Source organism: Poecilia reticulata, chromosome 21 (assembly GCF_904066995.2).
Source record: "Poecilia reticulata chromosome 21, P_reticulata-male-v2, whole genome shotgun sequence".
NCBI lineage: Eukaryota > Metazoa > Chordata > Actinopteri > Cyprinodontiformes > Poeciliidae > Poecilia > Poecilia reticulata.
Window position 1 is genome coordinate 3,888,269 of NC_088850.1, and position 24,217 is coordinate 3,912,485.

The 24,217-nt window shown below is 37.8% G+C and overlaps 1 protein-coding gene across 3 annotated transcripts in view; it reads right to left on the reverse strand.

Annotated features, from left to right (window-relative positions):
• The window catches only part of fam184ab (family with sequence similarity 184 member Ab), a 135,415-nt gene that overhangs the window by 49,188 nt on the left and 62,010 nt on the right, over window positions 1-24,217 (reverse strand). For all 3 annotated transcript variants that reach the window (XM_008397242.3, XM_008397243.3, XM_008397244.3), the window contains exons 6-11: window positions 23,368-23,619; window positions 14,943-15,078; window positions 13,241-13,422; window positions 8,437-8,622; window positions 2,180-2,302; window positions 16-177 (exon numbers count right to left, since the gene is read on the reverse strand). In XM_008397242.3, the coding sequence (XP_008395464.2) occupies window positions 16-177; window positions 2,180-2,302; window positions 8,437-8,622; window positions 13,241-13,422; window positions 14,943-15,078; window positions 23,368-23,619 (1,041 nt within the window). The remainder of the gene's footprint in view (window positions 1-15; window positions 178-2,179; window positions 2,303-8,436; window positions 8,623-13,240; window positions 13,423-14,942; window positions 15,079-23,367; window positions 23,620-24,217) is intronic.

Below are 24,217 nucleotides of genomic sequence, written 5' to 3' on the forward strand. Positions count from 1 at the left end.
TGTGGTAGAAGTTACCTGCAGCGCGGTCAGCAGGTTGCTGGTCTCTCTGAGTCGGGCCCGCGTGGCGTCCAGCTCCTCCAGCAGTTTGTCCTGCGCCTCCTTCAGGGTGGAGATCTGGCCCTCCGCTGCCCCGAAGTCCTCCTCCCCTTTCCGCACCTCTTGCTGCAGCCGGGACACCTGCAGGCGGGTTGGACAGAACGGACCCATCCTCAGCCTCTGCAGCTCTTTGTTCAGTCAACTGGCGTTTTATCAAAATATGTACAACTTTTTAAATGTTGCTGACATGCAAAGTTAAGCACCAAATGCTTCCCCTAAGCTACAAATCTAGCAAAAACAAAAGTTATTTTTCTAGATTTCCCCTTGGAATTGTACTCATTTCAAGGGGAAATCAAATGTCATCAAAGTATCTTTGAAGAATTTTTGTGGCTGGTGATGCTGAAGGATCTCCAGTAGCAGTCAGTCTTGCATCAAATCTCATGGAGTCCCTGACTGAAGACTGTTTCCGTTATGATTTCTGGGAAGCAAAGATGATATTCCACAGTAACATATACTGTTAGTCCATCTCCTTTGCTTTCACCACTACTATTAAATGTCTATTTGGTTGGAAAGCCGGGCAGAGAGATGTTGGAGTAGGGGATACGATCACCGATCATCAGCACAAAATATCACCAAGTATTATTACCTTGCTGAAAAGTAAAGTGCAAATGAAATTTGTCTTATTTCAAGTGTCCTAAGATATTTGCAAGAGAAACTAGAACAACAATACTGGTAATATTTTGTGCTTTTGCAGAGAAAACTACTGGTTCAGATGGTAGCAGCTCATTATTTGAGCCTTCTGGATGCTACTAGCTGCTCTGTATTGTAAAATCAACACGGCGTTGCCGTGGTTACGCATCACAACTCCTCCCCAAAAGTAAAAAAAGAGCAGAAATCCTTCCAGCTGCACAGGATTCAAAATCAGAGGGAGTAATTGCCTAAAAACTTCCAATAATTCTAGAAAAGGATCAAAAAGGATACTTTTAAAACTGAATAAAATGTTTTTAAAATCTTTTTACCAACCGCCAGATGGAAATGCAGAGTTTTAACATCCACACGGTTCATATTTTGACTAAACTTGTTCTCTGACTTTTCAAATTCACCTCCAGTCAGTCAGAGCTGCAGCCTGGAAACTCTTACAGAGTTTCAAGGTGAATTTAAATAGCTTTGTTCAGAGCCAGGTTAAAAAACACAATGAGGCACTTTGAGCTCAGGATTTAAAAGGATGACAATGATTCTTATATAAAATTCAGTTTCAGACAGTTTTACAGCTAAAACCTTGAGGCTCAGTTTGGATGCAGGACTTCAGAATAAAGCGATTTTATAGATTTTAGAGGAATAAAAGCAGAATATGACTTCTAAATGTTCAGGCATCTACAGCTGGAACATTTAAATATAAATAAAGATGCAGGGTTTGTGCACTTTTCCCACAATACGTTCAAGCACTTTTCAAGGTGAGTTTTCAAACTTTTCCAGCACCACACTTTGGAAATAAAAAAAACAAATAAACTAAAGAAAACAGTTTAAATTCACCATTTTATGACATTATTAATAATGTCTTGTCAGTTTTCTACATTCTTCAGTAACTAAAATGCAACTTTTACATCTAAAACAATTTGGTAATTCCAACTGACCTAAAATAATAAACATTTGGTCTGATTTAAATTCAAACTGACAAAAGTATCTTTTTATTAGGTAAATGTAAATATCTGGTTTCAACAGGAAATAACATTTTACAAACTTAGATAACAATTCATCACAAAACTGTGCAGTTTTAATATCTAGCACTTCCCAAACCTTGAAAACAGCTAAATTAAATTCAAACATTTTCAAGGACTTGGATACTTTTTTTTTACCATTTGACATTAAATCAGATTAAATGTTTCTTGTTTCAGGTCAGAGAGAATTACCAAAATAATTTATATTTTCTAAGTACAAGAAAAATACGACCTTTTATTAAATTCTTGAGTTTCTTTTTAAGGACATTGGTTGACCAAACAAACTATTTTATATTAATTATCTCAGTTATGTTCCATCTGTCGCCGTTTTTACTCCAGAAAGTGACGGATGTGACGTCAGTATTTCTATTGGCTGCAGAGAGGATTGCAGATGTTAGACATCCAGACGCTGGGAGAAGCCTCACCTCCTCGTTGGCGGCTCTGAGTTTGGACGTCAGCTCCTCCCTCATCTCGTCCAGCTGCTGACTGAGGAGCGTCTTCTGCTCCTCCAGAGAGAGGCGCTCCTTCTCAAACTGCTGCTCCAGCTCCTGATGAAACAGAGAAATTAAATCAGTTATGACAATAACTACATGCCTCACTGCAGCTGGAACATTACGGTCTTATTTAACACCATGAACTTGTTTATTTGTCCAGATTTTATATTTCTGGACATGAAGATGGAGCCATAAATCTGTAATAATCACCTGTTTATCCAGGAGGAAATTCTAGATAAGATTAGAGACAAAATGGACAGCAGATGTTTAAATGTTTAGAACAAAGACTCAACTTTAAAGAAAGTTGCTTAAACTACAGTCATGTGAAAACAAACAACAGCCTGTGGGTTTTTCTAACATATTTGGCTTAAAAATTTTAAAACTGAATAAATTGAAACACACCTGTACGGAGCTAAATTGGGGCCAGAAGGTTTGTACAACAAAAAAACTGAAACTGAAAAAAAAAAAATCAAACTGAAAAATTATTTTGAAATGGAAAGAAATTTTGAAACGAAAAAACAAAAAACAAAACCAGGACCTTAAAATTTATTCAAAAAAAGGGAAAAAAACTTTGAGACAGAAAAACTTCCTCAAATTTGAAAGTAGTATTGAATATCTTTTTCAGTGTCACATCCTTTGTTTAGTTTCAAAACATTTCTTTCAGCTTCAAAATAATTTTTCAGCTTGAAATCTTGTTTTTTAGCTTCAATGTTTTCTTTTGAACAAAACTTTTGGCCCCAATTTAGCTCCATACACCCATATTTTACATGAGCTGAAATTACACAATTAAACCACATCAGGTACAAACGAGAAAATCAATTTGCAACATTCCATTTAACCTTATGCATTTCATTCACTCAATAATTGATATGAATAGTTCTCCCTAAAACATGAACAGTTTTGGCTGCAATAGTCACCAGATGACATGGAGAAAAATTTCAGAAAACATTTGGTGCATTTTTTATTTAATTTCTTGCAGAAAAGCAATGTTAACAGCAAGTTTTAGAGGGTTGTTTTTATTGCATCCGTCTTTAGAAACTTTGCAGAGCATCTTTGTCGTCCTTGACTGAGGTGAGAGGAAGAACTAATCGTCAGTGTAATGCGGCTTATTATGCCTGCTTATTAGTGGACAATTGTTTCTGTTACACTGTGAGATGAGCACGACTTTCCAAGGACAATTAGAGCCGAGGGAATCTGCTCCAACGCCTAATACCGTTTGTTGCATTTGCTCATTACACAGAGGGAAGCATTTAAAAACAGGATGTTACAGAAAACCGTCACAAAGAAGCAAAGCGTGAGAAATTGTTAATGTGAAGCTCTTAAAGTGTGATTTAGTCAATCTAGTGAATCAACGGTCGTTTGAGCTCACAGTTTGACACGTACAGTTAGCTTACCAAAGGATTGTTTTTAAAAATAATAATGGTCACTCCACAGGAAAGCTGAAGATACCGGTGGAAAGAAAACCAGAAGTGTCCAGACGATCAGAGGAATTCATGTGAAATCCTTGTGTTTTTGTTTGTTTTCTGATGTTTTTTTGTTCTTCTCTGGCTCCCTGTGCTCCATATGGTTTTTGATTGCCACTTTTTATCCCCCATTAAAGCTCCTCTCTCTCCTGCATTTGAATCCACCATCAACCACACAATCATGACAGGAGCATTTCCAGGTTATGAATTTGTTAAACGGCTTAAGACAGAAAGCTCTGGAAAAACAGAACCATTATAAGATGTTGCAGGGGAAACAAACGGTAAGATTCGGACCGGAGGAACCGAATGCATAGTTTAATTTGGACTCGAAGCCAACAGCCCTGTGAAGTAAATCCATCGTCTCCTACGCTCAGCTGCACAAAACAACATTAAATCACTGCCATCTGCGTGATATTATCAAAGGCTTTGTGGGCAATTTTGATACTGGAACTGAAAAAAATCAATCGCGACGCATCGGGATTGATTTTATTACTCGCAACTCGAAACAAAGGCGGAGCAGACCCATCCATTTAAATTCAAAACGCTGCTTTCACAGAGAGAACTCATTATGATTCAAAGTGTTGAAAGGCTGCAGCTGATGAAAGAAAAGATCATTTACTAGATTAAAGTTGGACCAGACGACAGAATTAGGTGCCGATGAACAGAGGGATCATCTGTCTGGCTGTCATTTGTCAAGAAGATAACTGATGGCAGAGTGAGGACTGAAGGAAAACCTCGGCAGAGTTTAGGGAGGAAGTCCTTATATGGAAAGCAAAAACACATTTAAAACACGCTCTCATTGCACAACTTCGATGCAGGAGAACAGGAGAACAGCGGTCGTGCTGTGTGTGACTGGGATAAGGCCTCTGTGGAGACTGGGAACCATCACAGGGCCATTCCAGGCTGGAGGAAGTGTACGCCTCAGCAGCAGCTAAACGAGAGGCGAGCTGCAGTTCGGAGCGGAGACTCATTAAACCGGTCCCGTTTGTAATCTCAGGAGACGAATTTGGCCTCGTGTCAGAATAACCTGACACTGGATGTTTAGCTGCTGGGTTTAATTTGAACATCAGGCACAAAGGAACGAGCAGCTCTGATGGATGAGAAAACTGCAAAACAGCTGAAACACCGAGTTCCTTTACATCCAGGCATAAAACCCACATGGTTAGAGATGCAGGTGACACTTTATTTGAAGACGAGTGTATAAGATTGACATGACATGAAGGAGACTTAATGACTGCTGTCATCAAGCGTCATTGGGTAAATAATGACACTTTAAATTCAAAACTGCATTATAATTTGCATTAAAAGAGTCATTATTTACCAAATAATGCTGAGTCGACACTTTTAATTCAAAGTTGAAACTGTTAATGGCCCTTTAATGCAACTTTTAATGCAGTTCTGCATTAAAAGTTTCAGTATTTACACTTCAGGACAACAGTCAAACATTTATGAAGACTACTTCATGTCCCCTTCAAATAAAGTGTTACCAGGCTGCCTTTGATTAGTAGTAACTGGATCACTGATCAACATTTTAATGTGTATTTGAGTGATAATTCTGTTCATTGCTTGTGTCATAATTAGTGACCGCATGATGTTTTTATGGTTTAAAGCACTTTAAATATTAAAGATTTAACACTAAAGCTTCCATTTTGGTGAAAAGGTGAAAAGAGGAACTCCTATTTTTCACAGGAGTTGAAAATGGACTCTGCAGCTGCCGGGCTGTGGAAGTGGCTTTGTGTGTGAGCCTGCGGCCGGTCAGGACGGCCGACCTCTGTGCTAAGTAAGAGGGAGTAAATTATTAAACCTGGACGTTTTAGAAACTCTCACACACCTTTCAGTGTCGCTCCGCAGCATCAATCCATCTTTCCCCATCAAATCAACGCCGTCTAATTTCTATGTTACTTTCTTTTCCCTCTTTCCTCTGAGTTGTAAATGTCATCAGCATTCAAGCGGGAGTTTAAATTTAAAAACATGCATTCTGCACCTTTTTAAATGTCAAAGCTGCAGCGCTTACGCAAAGCCCAATTTCCTCGTTTGTTTGAAAGAGCAAAAGTGACAAATATCCAAATACGTGAGGAGAATATGCAGTGCAGAGCCTGAAAATAGACGAGCTTTCTCCTTTGTTGCTGTGTGGGCAGGATTTTAACCTGATTAGTGTCAAACCGTCGACTCCAGAGCGTCGCAGCTGTGTGGGGTAGATGTTTTAGCTCCTGCTTTAAATAGCAACAAAAACACCCGTATCACCTGCGTGACTCATCATCAGGCAGGTTGCGTGACGTGGCGTCACCAGGATTTGTTTTTATTTTTGGAAAAAAATCTGTTGTAACACAGAAAAGCAGAATTGACAGAAGCAGCCCCAGGTTGCTCACATTTCCAGCAGATTATGCAAAGCGACCCAGATGACAGTTATAGGTGGTAAATATAAACGTGCCCACGCAGGTAGGCTGCGTTTTCTCATTTAGGTGTGCCAACCTCTTAGTCACCGCTGCAGCCTCTTCCTGATTAACCTTTTCCCACAGAGGACCCAACAAACTGCAGCTTTTCTGCAGGAGTCCCAGGTTCAATCACCTGCCACCCATGTGAAGGAATCCGACAGAAAACGGTGAATTTAAATGTGTGTGTGGAGCGATAATACATTCCTGACCTATATTCAGTAAAAAAAAAAATGAGTTGCTTGGATGTAACACACGGTGAGCTAAAATAAATATGTAGTCCTGAACATCGTCTTTCTGCAAAACCAGAAAAACTAATTTTCTTCCTGGCAGCCAAAAATCTGCAGAGTTCTTTAATGGAAACAACTTTTCCATTTGCATTTTATCTCTATTTTTACCTCAGAGGCAGAAAATCCTTAAATCCTGCCACCACTTAATTAAGAAAACTGTAACTAGAAAGATTTCACATGTCTCAAGTATTTTACTGAAGTAAATCACTTTGACAGCATTAAATGGGTCATGTAATCTGATTACATTCATTTCATGAATTTTACACGTTTTCTATACAATCTGAATTGGAAACCTGAAAAGTTGTATTTTATTATGTACGTATGGATGGATACACACTTTTTAAACAGACACATTAATGCTGTAATGACTTTGTTGTGCCAGCTGGTGGCGCCAACATCACCATTAAAACTCAGAAGAAGAAGAAGAAGAAGAAGAAGAAGAAGAAGAAGAGCCCCAGCATGGCTAAGGCAGTGCCAGGCTAACGGCTCCAAAAAAAGAACTGCAGCCGTTTCCTCTGTCATAATGTTCTTCAGCATCATAGTTTCTAATCTACAGAGTTGATCAGACTTTTCAGATTTTAATCTGTTTTTTTTCACCAAAATATACAAAATATCTGTAAAATAGTGGCCTGAGATGTAAAAGAACAGGATTCTCGGGAACCTGACTGGATGCTGAGAAGAGGACCTAATCATTTCAATCAGCCACTTTTAGAAATGTACACCAAATACTAGAAGCAGAACTGAACATGTTGGCCTGTAACTCTTGTTTCCAAAAAACAACAGATTGATAAGCTTCCAGAACCAAGTGGAGCCGCTTTTTAAATGGCTGCTTTTCGCCCCTGCAGCAGATGGTGGGGTCGGAGAAAAACGTTGGCTTGTTATAAAGCAGAGAGTTTGTGGATAAGTTAACAAGCGCTGCTTCCCCACAGAGAACAACTTTATCAGCAGTTCTCAGCAGAATCTCAGCTACCTGGATAAAATACAAACTGGGCAGATTTTTCTTTTAAATGCATTTTTCTTCTAGCAGGAGAAAAATAGGAGATATAATATACATGCATGGATGGATGGATATAGAAACATAGCAGTTTTCTGCTTTAACCCTGTTAGTTTTCTACTTTAACCCTGTTAGTTTTCTACTTTAACCCTGTTAGTTTTCTACTTTAACCCTGTTAGTTTTCTACTTTAACCCTGTTAGTTTTCTACTTTAACCCTGTTAGTTTTCTACTTTAACCCTGTTAGTTTTCTACTTTAACCCTGTTAGTTTTCTACTGTAAACCTGTTAGTTTTCTACTTTAACCATGTTAGTTCTCTGCTTGAACCCTGTTAGTTTTCTACTTTAACCATCTTAGTTTTCTGCTTTAACCATGTTAGGTTTCTACTTTAAAGTAGAAAACTAACATGGTTAAAGTAGAAAACTAACAGAGCAATATATTCAGTAATGGCTCTGAAAACTAACAGGGTTCAAGTAGAAAACTAAGATGGTTAGTTTTCTACTTTAACCCTGTTAGTTTTCTACTTTAAAGTAGAAACCTAACATGGTTAAAGTTTAACCCTGTTAGTTTTCTACTTTAACCCTGTTAGTTTTCTACTTTAACCATGTTAGTTTTCTACTTTAACCATGTTAGTTCTCTGCTTGAACCCTGGTAGTTTTCTACTTTTAACCGTGTTCGTTTCTTAGCTGCCTCTGCTGCCTCTCTGGATTCACCAGCTGCTGCTTCTGATCCCGAGCAGACAAAGCCACTCAGTTATAAACAGATACAACATCAACAGACTGAATTGTGTGACAGGAGCAGATCTTTTGGCAGGCAGTGGCAGCAGAAAGCAGACGGACTGACAGCTTGTATTTTCTCTGACTCACTCCTGATTATCTGTCTGTTCAGGTTAAACATATTTAAAAGACGACGCGGCTGTCGCTTTAAGATTCTCCCTGGCTCTGTGCTGTAACTTCACCTTGAGGAGGAGTGAATGTCAGCCTGCTGGTGTGTGACGGTGTGGGGACTCACAGCCAGCAGGCGGTTCTTGTCCTTCTCCGCGGTGGTTAGCGTGTTCTCCAGGGTCACTCGGTGCTTCTTGGCCACTTCCTCCAAAGCACGGGCCTGGCTGTCCTTCATCTGGCTGGCCTCTTCCTCGTAGTGAGTTTGCATGCTCCTCAGGTCCTTCTCGTGGGACGTTTTCTCCTCATGTAGGGTCTGACGAACACAACAAGGCTCAATGAACAGATTTAAGCAGATCGGAGGCCGTCTCTCTGACCAGCACCATATTGATTCTGTTTGTGTTCATGCTTTCTTTATCTGAAACAAAAAACAAAGCTGAACATTTTATCTCTGGATAAAATGAACGATGAACGATCTTTAAAATTAAAGATAAACGATTTAAAGTCAGTTGTTCAGGGTTTTCCTCAGAAAACTCGCTAAGCCTGGTGGTTGGTGCGCTGGGACCATCATTCATGCAGCGCCCGCCAAGTTTGAGTTAGAAATGTTTAAAGTTCACAGGAAATTTGACAATATTATTTGATAATTATATGCTACTGGAAGATTAGTACATAAACAAAAACTATAAAGTCTTAAAAAAAATTATAATATGCCACCTTAGCCTGGTGGTTTACCAGGGTTAATAATCTGGTTATTACAGCTGGAAACTCAGACCTGAACCTTCAGACTCACATACAGACAGTTACAAAGTCGGCCTTCTATCACCTGAAGAACATTTCCAGGTTACAGGACTAATGTCAGCAAAATCTAGAGAAACTCATCCATGTTGCAATGATTACGACAGTCAGCTTGCAGCTGATCCAGACGCTGCTGCTCATGTTATCACTAAAACCAGGAAGATGGAGAACATAACACCAGTTCTAAAGTCCCTACACTGGCTCCCTGTAGCTCAGAGAATAGACTTTAAAATACTGCTTATAAATCACTGAACGGCTTCGCACCACAATACACTGAAGATCTTCTTGCCCAGAATGCACCTTGCCTCATATCGGCTGGTGACAGAACTAAGCCAGTGGAGAAAACAAACATCGTCCAGCCAACTGGTCCATGACACTCGCTAGCTAGCAAGCGTACATTAGCAGCTAGTTAGCAGTAGCCTCAGCCGCACTGAGTCAGAACACAGGGAAAATGTCTGTGGACGCTTCAAACTGCCAGAACAGTTTCATAAGAAATAAACAAACTACACAAACAAGATTAAAAAAAGTCACGACAAAATTTAAGATTAACGTATTTAAGGCTAAATTAAAGTTTATTTTTAAAAATGAATTTCACACATTTTATGGCCTTAATTGAGGATAAATTAATTTAAGACTTGTTAAGAATGCGTGTGGAGTAGAGGTGGGTGTTATGGACTTAAAGTTTTATCATGACATGTTTAGGTACTATTGTGAGAATGACAAAAGTGATCATAAGAACCATTTATTGAATTTTTTAAGGTAACTGACAATAAACGATACAATAAATGCCCCTCCCTGCTCTAAGCTGCTCATAAGCTGATGGAGGTTTCCACCTGAATGGAGACTGAAGCTGATGGTGGAGGTCAGAAATATATGATGGTGGAGGTCAGAAACATATGATGGTGGAGGTCAGAAACATATGATGGTGGAGGTCAGAAACATATGATGGTGGAGGTCAGAAACATATGATGGTGGAGGTCAGAAACATATGATGGTGGAGGTCAGAAACATATGATGGTGGAGGTCAGAAACATATGACGCGGTGTGAGAACCTGGGTCCTGTTTGCCTTCACAAATTAGAAGATTTCCCAACGTTGCTGAGAATTTTGACTTTAGTTTGCAGTGACTCTTAAATATGGCCGTCAGAAAAATCTAAATGCACTCCACAGAGGGATAACATGAAACGGTGCTGATTAAAAGTTGTTGCTAAGCACCCAATATAACCAAAATGGACAAAAAGCACGGAGGCAGGAACAAGCACAGCCTTAATACGGCAACAGCCCAAACCCAGTTTGTCAGTAAAACGGCCGCATTATGAATAGCAGCTAAAAAAATAATAGAAACGGAGGAAAATGTAACCTGTAGGCCATACAATTTGGAGCTAATCAGAGAAGCAGCTGTTTTTCTCATTGCGTGGCGGAAAATGGAAAATCTAATTGGCTTAATCTTGCAAAAAAGGCCACAAGCAGGACATGATGTCCTTCAGCTCAGCTGACAGAGGATAGAAAAAGAAAATCTGTTGAATCTTAAAATCAGCACATCTGTTTCGGATTCAGTCAAACAGCCAGGTTTATATTTAAACTCTCAAAATCAGATTTTCAGCTATTCTGAAATTAAGGAAAGTCTCGTGTTGATGACAAGACTTAAAGCATAAAAAGTCACATTAAAAGCTGTCAATGCAACTTATGCAAGACATCAACATCATCCTACAAAATAAAAGCTGCACATTTAAAGGCAGAGATTTGCAGCATTATAAACATGCAGAAGATAAAAACACAGGTTTGCATCTCTATAGATAACCGAGAACCAATTCATGACAGCCGGTTTTATTTTCCTAAGCCAAGAGCTGCTTTGATAATGGGAGAGAAATTAGTCAAACTGAGCCAAACTGCTGAGGGATCAGAAGGCAACGAAGACGAGGAGGGAAACTCTGCTCCGTTTGATACCAACAACAACTTCCTGGGCGCTCAGTTGGCCTTTTTGTTGAAAGAAGACAAGCAGAGGACTCTCAGAAAAGTTAACCACAAAGATTCAACAGTTAGGCAAGAAAATGGAGAATAAAATCTAGAGAAAAAGAAGCAAAAAATAAATCCACAATTTACATAATTTTTTACAATAAACAGCTGAAAGATGCGCAGACAGAGACCAAAATAATCCAGTTTGATTTTTAAAATATCAGATTAGGAGTCAAAAGTTTCACCATTTTCCGCCTGTAAATCGATCAACCAATTACTGTAAACACAATACATAATATATAGATATTCATCTCTGTTTTTTTGTTTGTTTTTCTGAGAGACTGAAACTTTTAAAACTGTAGCTGAAACGATTAATCGTGATTAATCGATCATTGAAATAATCGTCAACTAATTTAGTAACAGATTGTTAACTGGAGTGTACAGTCTCTAAAATATTACTGAAATAATAACATACTCCAATGAGCAATTAGGCCAAAACTGTACAAAAATATAAACATTTTCCATTAAGATAAAAATATTCCTTCTTTGTCTGTAAATCTGTTTTACACAGAATTTCTCAAACGGCCGTTTTATCTTCACCTGGTTCAGATTCTGTTAAAAATATCTTCGATTAAACACTGATTAAACACTGATTAACTGATTATCGATCAGTTAATCAATAAAATAACAGATCAGCTCTAAACTGTATAGATAAGTAAACCAAAAAGGATTTGACTTTAATATGATGATGTTGGAAGTATTTCCTTCGCTACAAATGATCAAGTTTTCACTAAAGAAATTGTGTTTGTGCATTTTAGGCAATAAAACGTTAGTTTTTGAGTTTGAAAAATGAATTAATTTGTTTCCTTGCATCTTTTAATGTATTTCTAATATTGTATAAAAAGGCTAAAGTGGTTAAATAAAAAAATCAGTTGATTTTTTTTAATCCGATTAATCGATTAATCAGATAACTAAAATAATGGAAAACATCTGAAACATGCAGGACAGACTGTTCTACATCCTCAAAATGAGCAGTTTATTTCTTTCAGATGATAAAAATGTTCCAATGTTCGCTTAAACTTGAGACATCTTTACATTTTCTTTGCAAACATCCAGTTATTCACCACAGCCGTGTGCCTCGGAGGCCACTCTGACAGAAAAGTGTAGTAAAGTTCAGCTGATCCTCTGTTTTCCTGGGGAAAGCATTGAAATTCACAGCAGCCGCAGCCAGTGGGAGACCTCTCCCCGCACCCAGAGGATTACACTGCACAAATGTCAGAGATAAAAGGATGGGAAAACACACATGAAGCTGCAACACTTGACATTTACTGTCTGCTGCGCTTGGCCGGCTGACTAAACTGTTCCGCAAATCATCTGACCTTTAAGGCTTTTTGTTTTTAAAAAGCCTGTTTTGTTTTCGCTCCGCAGTTTGTTTAAAGCTGTGATCGACAGCCAAACAGTTTGAACTTTTGTTGCATTGAATTCAACATTGCAGAAAATTACTGCAGTTTATCTGCAACAGACCTAATATTGGAAGTAAATCTTAGCAAAGAGAGTGAATGTAAACTGAGAGCAGATATTAATTTAAACACGGCTGAATGAATTACACTTTTGTAAAACAAATATAAATACATAGAATTAAAAAAAATGAAATGGACACCAGAGTTAGAAGAACATGAAGCACAAAGTTACGAAAATATTTTACAGAAAAAGTAAATCTAACCTGATTTCACCACAATGATAAAGTTCAATTCAATTCATTCAACCCAAGAAATGAGAATTAATCCATCCATCCATCCATCCATCCATCCATCCATCCATCCATCCATCCATCCATCCATCCATCACGAAGGTTCTTTACCTCCTCCTCTCACTAAGTAGCTAGCTAGCCTCGAACCTATAAATAAAAAGTGACTTTATTCTGCTGAATGTTCCTGAGATGATCTTGATTCACAGCAAACTGAGCTGCTGCCTATTGAGCTCTGTCACACTGCATCCTCATCCTATTAGCCTACAGTAGCCGAATTAATCTGATACAGCTCTGCATTCAAACAGCAACATGCTGACTGTGGTTCAGCGTCCCTACAGCCTGCAGAACGGCTCAGCCTCAGCATCCTGATCAGCTTCTAGTTATTCATAACAGTAACTTCCAGCCTCGCATGAATACCAAGCAAACACACAGACCTTCTCCAGGGACTGGATCTGCTGTTTGTGTCGTTCTTCCAGCGCTTTGCTCTGGCTCTGCAGGGCCTCCCTCTCTTCCTCCATCCGCAGCCCCTTGTCCTTTAGGCGGCTGCGCTCGTTGTCCAGGTCCCTGATGGCGGCTTCCTGGGTCATCTGGGTGGCCTGCAGGCTGCTTATCTGGCCTGAGAGAAATGTTACAGATCAACACAGTTATATAACAAACGATTATTTTAGGAATCAATTATTATGTTCTGATGATTAACTGGATAAACAAAATGCTGCAGATTTTACTTTTAACCACTTAAGTTTATTTTATACAACACTAAAATTATGTAAAAAAGTGCAAAAAAAACACCTAATAATTAAATATTTTTAAATAACAAAATAGACATTCCTAAACAGACTTTTTTTTAAATCTCTTTCTCACTGTTTATTTCTGTTTTTATTTTAATTATGTAAAGCACTTTGAAATGCCTTGCTGCTGAAATGTGCTATACAAATAAAATTTGATTGATTGAAGACAAACATCGTTAACGATTATTTTAGGAATTGATTATTCTATAGTGACAATTAATCAGATTAAAAACATTTTCTTCAGATTTTTTGTTTAACCATGTAAGCTTATTTTATGTAATAATTTTAATGTTACCTCCCTCCCCTAACAATTAACTACTGTTTTCAAATAAATAAATAAAAAACATTTTATAAAGCTAACAATTATTTTAGGAATCGATTATTCTATTCTGACAATTAATCAATTAACTGAATAAGAAAATGTGAACATTTTGCACATTTTTTAATTTAACCACTTAAACTGTTTTAGTATACAATATTAAAGACACGTTAAAAAGGTAAATGCAAAAAAACATAATTAATTAACCATTTTCAAATAAGAAAATAAACATTTTATGAAGCTAATCATTATTTTAAGAATTGATCATAATTTTGATGATTAATTGATTAATCAAACAAGAAATGAAAGATTTTTCATTTTAACACTTATTTTATACAATATTTTGAGTTTGCCTCAGAGTTTAGTTGCGTATTCACTCCTCCGCAAACCAAACGAACTTTCAAGGCAAACAGACTGGAGTTTGATTAAAACAAACTAAACATGGCTGGTGGGAAAACGCACTTAACTTCAGAGTTTCCTGCATTTAACCAAATAACCCAATCATTGTTTACTGGCTACATTTCAACAAACCAGCTTCAACATTTCATATAAACTTTGAGAGAATGTGTCTTTCTCTGTAAAACGCCCTCCATGTGCCCTCTGAGCTCCATTCGCCGGCCGGATCCCAAGCAGCTTTGGCGGAAAGTGGAAAAACATTTTTCTAATCAGACTTTAGGAGCTCATGAAGCTAATGAGGCGAATGTTATTCTGCTCTAACGAGCTCAGACGGCTCACATGCATCAGACTGTAATGTTTTTACAATATAGTTGCAGCAAAAAAGAGAAAATCATAGGCGAGTTGTTAAATTAGATTGTGTTGCTTAAACTGGATCGACTCAAAGTCTAGAGCCCCACTGCCTTTTAAGGACAGGGAACGCCATTAGCTTTGATATGCAGCCATAACTTTAAAACGTTTTGGGCTGTGATGGCTCAGACGAGACAAGCGGAGCTGTTAGTTGATGTCTGGTGAGTTTCTGCGACTGCCAGCGTGACGAGAAGCGAGGAGAGGGGATGACGTTTAGGTTCTTACTGGCTTTGAGGAGTATTTCCGTGGCCTGCTGCTGAACTCGGTCTCTGGCTGCCTCCAGCTCACACTCTGCCTCTTTCTGACGGATCTCTATGATCTCGGAGTTCTGGGTCACTTCATCCAGCTGCTTGGTCAAGTCCTGGAGAAGAGTCACAACAATGCAAGAAAACTTAAACGGTGCAGATGACTTAAAACAGAAAAGAAAAGACAGGGCTTCCTTCTACAACTCTTGTCTTCTGGTGTAATTTCCAGAGAAAGGATGAAGCTTTTATTCCTCCAATGTGGGTATATTGATCAACTAATTATCTATTAGTGCAAAAACGTCACCCAGGGTTTCACAAACTCAAGTTTAAGACTTTTAAAGACCTCTTTAAGACCATTATGAATCACATTTAAGACCTGTATCACAACAGAAATGTATATTTAACACTTTTTAAGACATCTTTAAGACTTCTATGAATCAAATTTAAGACCTGTATCACAATGAAAATGTATATTTAAGACTTCTTAAGACCTCTTTAAGACCGTTATGAACTAAACATGTATCACAACAGAAATGTACTTTTAAAACTTGCAAAGACATTTTTAAGACCATTATGAATGAAATTTAAGACCTGTATTGTGATATAAACATATATTTAAGACTTTTTAAGACCTCTAAAACCATTATGAGTAAAATTTAGGACTTGTATCATGACACAAATATACATTTAAAACTTGTGAATTAAATTCAAGACTTGTTTTGCAGTTTTTTTTAGATATTCCACAATTACTGGAATTTATGCAAAATCAGCAGATCAATGCATTTTTTAATGCATAATTGTGAGCTCACTTAATTTTCATTATGAAAATTATGCATTTAAGAAAGTCTTAAAATGTTTAAAACTTACCGTCTTAAAAAGTCTTAAATGTAAATTTCTGTTGCTACAAAAACGCTCAAAACATTGTATATTAGCTCTGATAAGGTGAGCTAAGGTAAAGAACGGATTTTTACTGATATTAACTTTTAGGATCCAAATTCAGATTTGATGTTGACGTGCTTAGCGCCGAGTATTAACACTCAACCAGGAAGTAATTTAAACATTAAATCAAAGTTTATTTTGTGCCACGACATCAGCTCGTTTCTTCCATTAATTCTTCTGCTCGGCTCGTTTTGTATCACGTTCCGTTTGCTGCATTTCCTGCATCAACTTTTAGCTGCCAGAACCATCTGTTATTTATAGGAGCAGATTCATTTTGTTCCGTTTGTAAATAAATAAACTTGTATTTGTCTCCTATCCATCTGGCTCCTGCCTGCGAGCCTACATTTTGCTCCCGATACCTCCACAGACATCTGTGACGATTAGCAGGAGCAAATTAAATCCTGCAGCTCCTGAAATGAAGGAAACAGCCTGTTCATCTAATCGACATGATTATTTAAAAACAATATCGGTGAAAAGTTGTATTATAAACACAACAGACCAGGGATGCAACTAATGATTATGCTACTAATCTATTATTCTTTTGATTATTTTGACAATCGAATTAAAATAAAATGGCACAATGTGCAGATTTTTCATTAAACCTCTTTAGCTTTTTACTACGCAGTGATGATTTCTTTCATTTTATTGCTGAAAATGCAACAACACAGCCTTCCTTTAGTGACTTTGAACAAAGTGAAACGAAAACTGCCACTTGAAGAAGTTTTAGGAAAAACAAATTTACACAAAAAGGCGTTTTAAAAGTCGAAATGTGTGTGTATTGTACAATTTTGGCTTAATTACAGCTACAAATATGCTGGGTTTTTTAAGCAAATTCCCTTTTTTAGAGTTAACGATTAATCAATTACTAAATTAGCTGATAATCATTTCAACAACTGATCAATCACGATTAGGGTTGTAGTGATACAATAATCTCACGATACGATACACGAGCTTCTGCTCACGATACGATATATATTGCGATATTCAGCAAACGATACAATTCAATGCACTTTTGCGATTTTCTGAATGATTTTAGAAGGACAGAGTGATTTTGGTGACATTTTGTGACTGTTATAGAGTTGGACTGAATTAATTTAACTGAAAACTGATTAAAAGCACCAACTACACAATTCCTGGCTCTGGTTGGACACAGACTTAAAGTCGACAGTTGGACAAAATGAATCAAAGAAGTGATGAGAAAACATGTTTCTTTTAGTTGAAACAGTACAAACTGTAGCTTACATGCATTTGTAAAGTAAATAAAGTGCATCAAGTACCTGCTCTGAATAGTTTGATACATTTTTAACACTTAACATCTGAAGGAATCACTCTAAGCCTGGTGACCTAATCAATCTCCCGGCGAAGCAAGCAGTGAGTGAGCAAGGTGACAGTTGGATGTTACGATACTTGCGGACGAATATTGAAAGAAAATATCAATATATATTGCAAAATCGATATTATTACACAGCCCTAATCACGATTAATCATTTCAGCCATTTTCAGCTTACAGAACAAAACATATTGCTGGCATATTTTTAGTACTGAGGATCAGGGATTTAAATCCCAACTGCTGTCCAATTAATAAGGAGCAGACTTCAGGGAACGATGCAAATCGACACACATGCAGCGCAGAAGTTATGCGACTCAGAAACTCATGAGAGGTAATTTCACATCTGCGAGTCGCGCCAAACAGCCACGGCTAAAACCTAATTACCACAGCCGCGGCTAAGACAAAGGAGCCCCAGAATGACGAGACCCACTGAGGAGTCACACCAATTAGACTTCCTGGGTGCAGGAGTGTGAGCAAACTGTCCTCCGTTTGAGACGACGAACGTAGCTGCAGCTTCTCCCTGCAAGATTTCACATGTGAGCCACAAAAAAGAAGAAAAAAATTGTCTTTCTAAATGTTTATTGTCACATTTCTGTGGTGAGTTTTGCTGGGTGAAACATCCAGACGGAAATGGAGTCGGTTTGATTTTGGTGAATTTCTAACTCCAGGTTTGGAGGGAATCTGGTCAAGTCCTGGTTGCTATGATCTCTACAAGATTTGTAGCAGAAACCTACTACAGTTTTATGTTTTGATACCAGACGTATTGTTTGAAACAGGCATCCATTATCCGTTACGAAGTTCCGGTCTGAAAACTCTTAGGAAAATTGCAGTTTATTACAGCGGAGCCCCGGCTGAACAACGTAACTTTAAACTGTTCCACCTCCTGGCTTTTCGTCCAGATTGTCTAAAATATTTTAAAGGAAATGCAGCTTTGGACGCTGAAAGGCAGCCAATAGAGGAGAAGCATTTTTTCCCCCTTGGTGCTGATTGGCTGATGCCCAAATATTGGGAATACAGTGAATGTTAGCTTCTGCTATGATGCTAAGACGGTTTTCTACTGTCTGTATTAATGCATTTTGTTGTTTTAACTCTTAAAATGGGCAGTTATATGCATTTTAATAAAGAGTTTCTCTTTAAAAGATTGTATAAATTTGACTTTTTTAATTTTTTTTACCAGATTTCTGACTTCATGGAAGTTTGTCGACTTGTCATGGTGTAAATTTAGTCTCTGAATAATAGCACATGTAAAGCTCTTGTGTTAAGGTGATTGTTCAGTCAATGCAAGTCCAGGTTTTTAAAATAAAATCTTACCATTTTCAGCAACAATAACAGCATTTGGGTCCCTTTCTCTGAAAATGTTTGCTATATTTAGTGTAATAAACCAATTCAAAGCAGTTTGGGTGGCAACAGGTAAAAGCTGTTACTATTTAAAGTGAAATTTAATAAAAAGTATGATTGGTAAAAGATGAATACTTTGTTTTAATCTACGTCCACTTTGAACAAAAAGTGAGTTAAAATTAACTAAAAATTAGTTTGAATGCGTGTTTCTAAACTGGATAAAGTGACTGGTTTTATGCATTAAGAGATGAACGTTTATAGAGCTGAACTCGGATGGATCTGGACTTTATTACATCTTTTGTTGTTTTAGGCCTGGTTGCTTCACCTCAAACAGCAACAAGCCTTTTGATGCTCCTGCAACGCTTCAGGTATCCTTTACTTATTTGCTTAATTAAAAAGCTGATGTCTGCAGTTAGTTTCATTAAACACCATTCTTCTCTTAGTCCTGCAGTAAATCCCTTTGTCCTTTCACAACCTTTGTGCTCAAAGAGAAACATAAAAGTTGCTTAATGCCACATCGATCCTCTGTCTCCTTCCTCTTGGATCCAAAAAGGCCTAAAATCCGGCCTGCGTCTCTTTTCTCTTCTCTCCATGCTCATTTGAGCCTACCGAGCCAGCAAGTCTTTAAAGGGCTCACAAAAATAACTCCTCTGTTGACTAAAAACCCTGCTCTGTTTTGTGCAAAGCAAGCAGAACAAGAGGATGAGACGGGATGAAGACGAGTTTTAGGAGTAAACCTGCTTGGAGGTGAAGAGGAAACAAACCGACGCAGGGAAAGAAGCAATCAGGATTTATCAACCATAACACCTTAAATGTGGCTCCTGCTGTCGGTTCGTTATGGTTTTGTTTTTCTTTTATAATAATGAAACATGGTAAAAATGTGAAGTAATCTGCCAGTGGAACCAGACATTTTTTTTATGATATAATAAAGTATTGACTTAAAACAAGTTGAAAAGTTACTTGTATGTTGGTTTTGAGACAAAACGAGTCATTGCAAGTGTTTTTGCAGTGTACTTTAATTAGAATGTTCTCAGTTAATTAGTAGTCGATTATTCTATTGATTCATTGATTAATCGGTTCTAAAAATGGTACATTCTGCAGATTTTTAACATCTTAACCGTATTAAATGCAGCATTAGAAATGCATATCTGGAATAAAACAAGCTGCACATTTTGAGGATTTAGAATGAATCAGATTTTTAAAATATCTGATTAATCAGGTAATCGTCAGAATAATCGATCAATAAAATAACAGTTAGTTGTAGCCTTAATGAAACTAGTAAATCCGTTTTCAGTGACGACAAATTTGCACAAATACTGAAGCTTCAGGTGTAAGAAGTAAAATCCCTGAATGGAAAAGTACGGATGAAACCTCCTGAGGTGAGAAAACTGCCTGAAGTCAAACTTCAGGTGTTCTTTAGTTTTTACCGTTTAATCCAAATAGATGGAGTTAAGTACAACCTCACCCCGAAATCCCCACAGAACCTCTCTGATTTTTACATTTAAATTCAAAAACTCATGATTAATTGCTTTTGTCTTGCGGGGAAAAGCCTCTGTCAGCCAACCTGGACCAGCTTTTCTCGAGAGCGAAATATTTAGTCCGAAGACAGCGACAGCAGCAATTTAGCACAGCGTCACTGTGTATTTCACTCTGGGGAAAATTTTTAATTTTTGGCAAGCACGTTCCCGCAGTAGCTTGTGAACAGTCAGCCATTAATTGCGTCTGTCTGAGTTACTCCGAGCGATCATTTGCTTGCATTTCTCTGAAGATTTGCCCACTTCATCATGAGCTGAAGGAGAAAGACAGAACACTGGAGCGGTAAGCTGGAAACAGGGAAAAGTTGTTTAAAGTTGGAGTTCAGTTGATGCCTGATGAGTTTTTTCTGCATTTATGCTTCTTGCATCTACACTGGCCTTCAAAATATCCATACAGCAAACTTTAATGGATTTTATTAGACGTTTACAGACCAACACAAAGTGGAGCATAGAAGTGAAGTGAAATGAAAATGACAGACGGTTTTCATTATTTTTACTGATAAAAACGTGAATGTAAGTTAATATTTAGCTTTTTTGTGGTTAGATGTCACTGAATCAGTGAATCTGTAGTTCAGGTTTAAGTTTATTGTCATTACAACAGAATAATACTTTCTCACGTGACGCCATTTCATTTATTGCTCAATAAAATAGGCTGAAGTTTGTGTTTGTAACGTGAAAACACGTGGAAAAGTAAAGGAACCTTGTGTCTAAATGAAGGAATAAAATGCTCCTCATCCACATATTAAAACACTTAAACTGGAGGTTAAATATAAATCTATTATTTCCCAACCATGGACTCTTGGCTGTAACTGAAGGATGGAGAGATCTGCTCACAGACAGAGTCTTATTTAGAGATTATTCAGATATTAACCCACCAAACACTCAATGTGTGAAACAATCAGATTTGTTTCCATCAAGTAAAGTCAGTTTGAATCTTTCTGCTTTGTTGACTCTTCTTTATCTGGGTTACGGTTAATTGCGCTGATAATTAAATGAAACTAATAACCCGAGGCACACAGCAGTTTCTGCTGACCTTGATCTTATTCTTGGTAACTCTGCAAAGGGAGGACCTCTTACCGCCTTCTGTGTAATCAGACTTCAAACAAACCAGACCCACTTCACTGATTCCCCTGAAGCTCTTGTCAGCTTTGCTTTCAGTGGGGAATCCCCTCAAAAGACCTTAAAGACATCAAAACTCTGGAAGCAGGAGCAAATCCTCACCAAACAAACATGCAGCTGGTTCTTACACAATTTAATCTGATTGTGCTGAAAACATTTATCCACATTTACCTCGAAGGCATCAGAATGGAAACATATTGTCAGGTTGAAGTTGTTTGATTAAGTTGGAGAGAAAACACTGAGTGTGTTTTTTATTTGCTTCATAACCTTTTAAATTTTATAAAACCAACAATACGGTTTAAACTGTTAGTTGCTGTTATTAAATGCTGGGAACATTTATGCTAATATGCTAAGTTGCTAGTAGCAAAGCACTTTTTTTTTTATTAGCGCTTATGCTAACTTTAAAAATATTTTTAAAAATTAGCTTCCCCTAAATCCTAAAGCACTAATTTACTTTAAAATTAGACAAATTTACTAAATTAGTCTAGTTTAGTAAATTAGTAAAGCACCAAGTTAGTAATCACAAAACAATGCTTTACTAATTAGCACTAATTTAATGCCAATTGGTGCCAATTAATTAATAAATATTAATTAAATTAGCACTAAGAACTTGGTAAAGCACTAAGTTAGTAAATGATTTAGTGCTTTACTAAGTAGTGCTTTAGTAAATTAGTATATAACTAATTCTTGTTTTAGAATTAAGGACTATTACAAATAAATAAAGTTCAAAGCTGTGTTGAAGTTTTGATTATCGACTGTCGAATTCAAACTCTTCAAATGCTCAGACTTTTACATTCATGCTCTTATTTTGAAGGGGGTGAAGACGCAGCAGTTCCAGTTCCTCTCTTTTTTCTTTCCACCAATAACTTTAATTCAAACAAGAAACAAAGAGGAGCAAATTAAACTGAGTAAAAAACAATATATAAATACATACATTTATTAGAATATTAATCAATAAATTCAGCATTTTAAAAACGTTTTGTTGTATTTACGGTTAATGTCAGTCTCATATGTAAATCTAACACCTTTCCACAATACTAAAAATAACTATTTTGTAAATGTTATTGCTAAATTTGTATTAATGTTTAACAGACTGGGAATACTTGAGGTACTGCTCTAGATTAGTTTATATGTAGTTTCCACTGAGCTGCTAGTTGAAGCACCAGCTGTTTTTTGTTCTCCTTTAGGCTCCAACATGCAGGGAAACGGCTGCCTTCAGCTGTAAAAGCTTCGAGTTAATAACTTTCTGTGCCTGCTGCTGCGTTGTTTGGACCAGAAACATTAACCTGTGGAAATAAAACTAACGGCCGCCTTGAATCCAAAACTGACAGATACTTAAACGCTCCTGGTGGGACGATTAGAGAGTGTCGGATAAATTAGAGCAGCCGACATGTTGCACCTGTTAGAAGGTTACGGTTTCGTCCACAGAGTCTGGAGAAGTTTGAGTTTATTGTAGTTCAGTATTTGATCACGTATAGATCTGCATCTTATAGATTATCTTACTTTTATTATAGAAGTTAGTTAAGGGTAAACAAGCCGTGTTACAAAGGATTCATGTTAAAATATTTGCCCATCCATCCATCTTCTTTACACCCTTGTCCCTCAGTGGGGTCAGGAGGGTTGCTGGTGCCTCTCCAGCTAATGTTCCAGGTGAGAGGTGGGGTCACCTGGACAGGTCGCCAGTCTGTCGCAGGGCAACACAGAGACCCACAGGACACACAACCATACACACACACACACACACTCACACCTAGGGGCAATTTGTAGAGGCCAATTAATCTATCAGTCATGTTTTTGGACTGAGAGAGGAAACCGGAGTACCTGGAGAAAACCCACCATGCACAGGGAGAACATGCAAATATTAGGAAATAAATAAATAATTTAATTAATTAATTAACTAATTAATTAATTAGGTCGGTCGGACTGTAAATAAACATTTCTCCCGTCTCTTTCGTTTCGTATTTTCCATATTTGGAGGAAAACTAAAACTCTCCTCCATTCTCAGACTTCCTGTCTGACTTGAAACCTTTCTGTAAGTCAAACCAAATTAAATCCTGGCACCAGCCCAACATCTGCCGGTCCATAAATGGCCACAGGAAGTGCAACCATAGAAACCGCCTCCATGTTGCGTCCGTCCCACTGACCTTGATGGAGCCCTCTGCCGTGCCGAGCGCCGCCTGCAGCTTGTGGGACTTCTCGCGGTTTTCCCGAGCCTCGTCCGTCACGCGGGTCAGCTCGGCCCGCAGCTTCCCCAGCGTTTTCTGGAGCGCCGCCTCCTGCGCCTGGAACTCCCGCCGCAGCTCGGCCTCGGTCCGCTTCCACGCCAGCAGGTTGTCGGCCGTCAGCTGCTGGGTTCGCTTCATGGCCTCCAGCTCGCGCTCGTAAAACGCTTGAGCCTGGAGAACAAAGCGGAAAACAGAGCCAGACGTAAAACTCCCGCAAACACGGGAAAACTACCAAGTATTTCTGGTTTAGTTTCTAGTGAAAATATCTTAGTGCACTTAAAGGAGGACAAAACTAACTCGGTAAGATATATAAGCTTGTTTTAAGTCAATCACTCCTTAATTTTGATGAGAATATTTATTCCATTGGCAGATTTTTTCGCTTAAAACATGTGAAAATTGAAAATTGACTTGTTATAATATTTAACTGAAATAATCTGTCATTACAATTAATACTTTTTCATCAATATTAAGAAATTATTGACTTGATTCTATTTTTGAGCCTCATAAAATCCAATTCTGTAGAGAGTCACTTAATCCTTCTGCCAGTAATAAAAGAAAGCGCCTCTGTATCTTTGACTAGGACGCACCATTTAAACCTAAACAAGTTTTTACTAAGCGTTTATCTGGTGTGCATCATCACTGCCAGTCGGCGTGGAGTGCTTTTGTAGTAAAATACTCGTTAAAAAAGTAAATATTTTCCATCATTGCTTGCCAGGTAAAGCAATAAAAACTCACTAGCAGCTCATTCTTACCGTCTGTTAGTCATCTG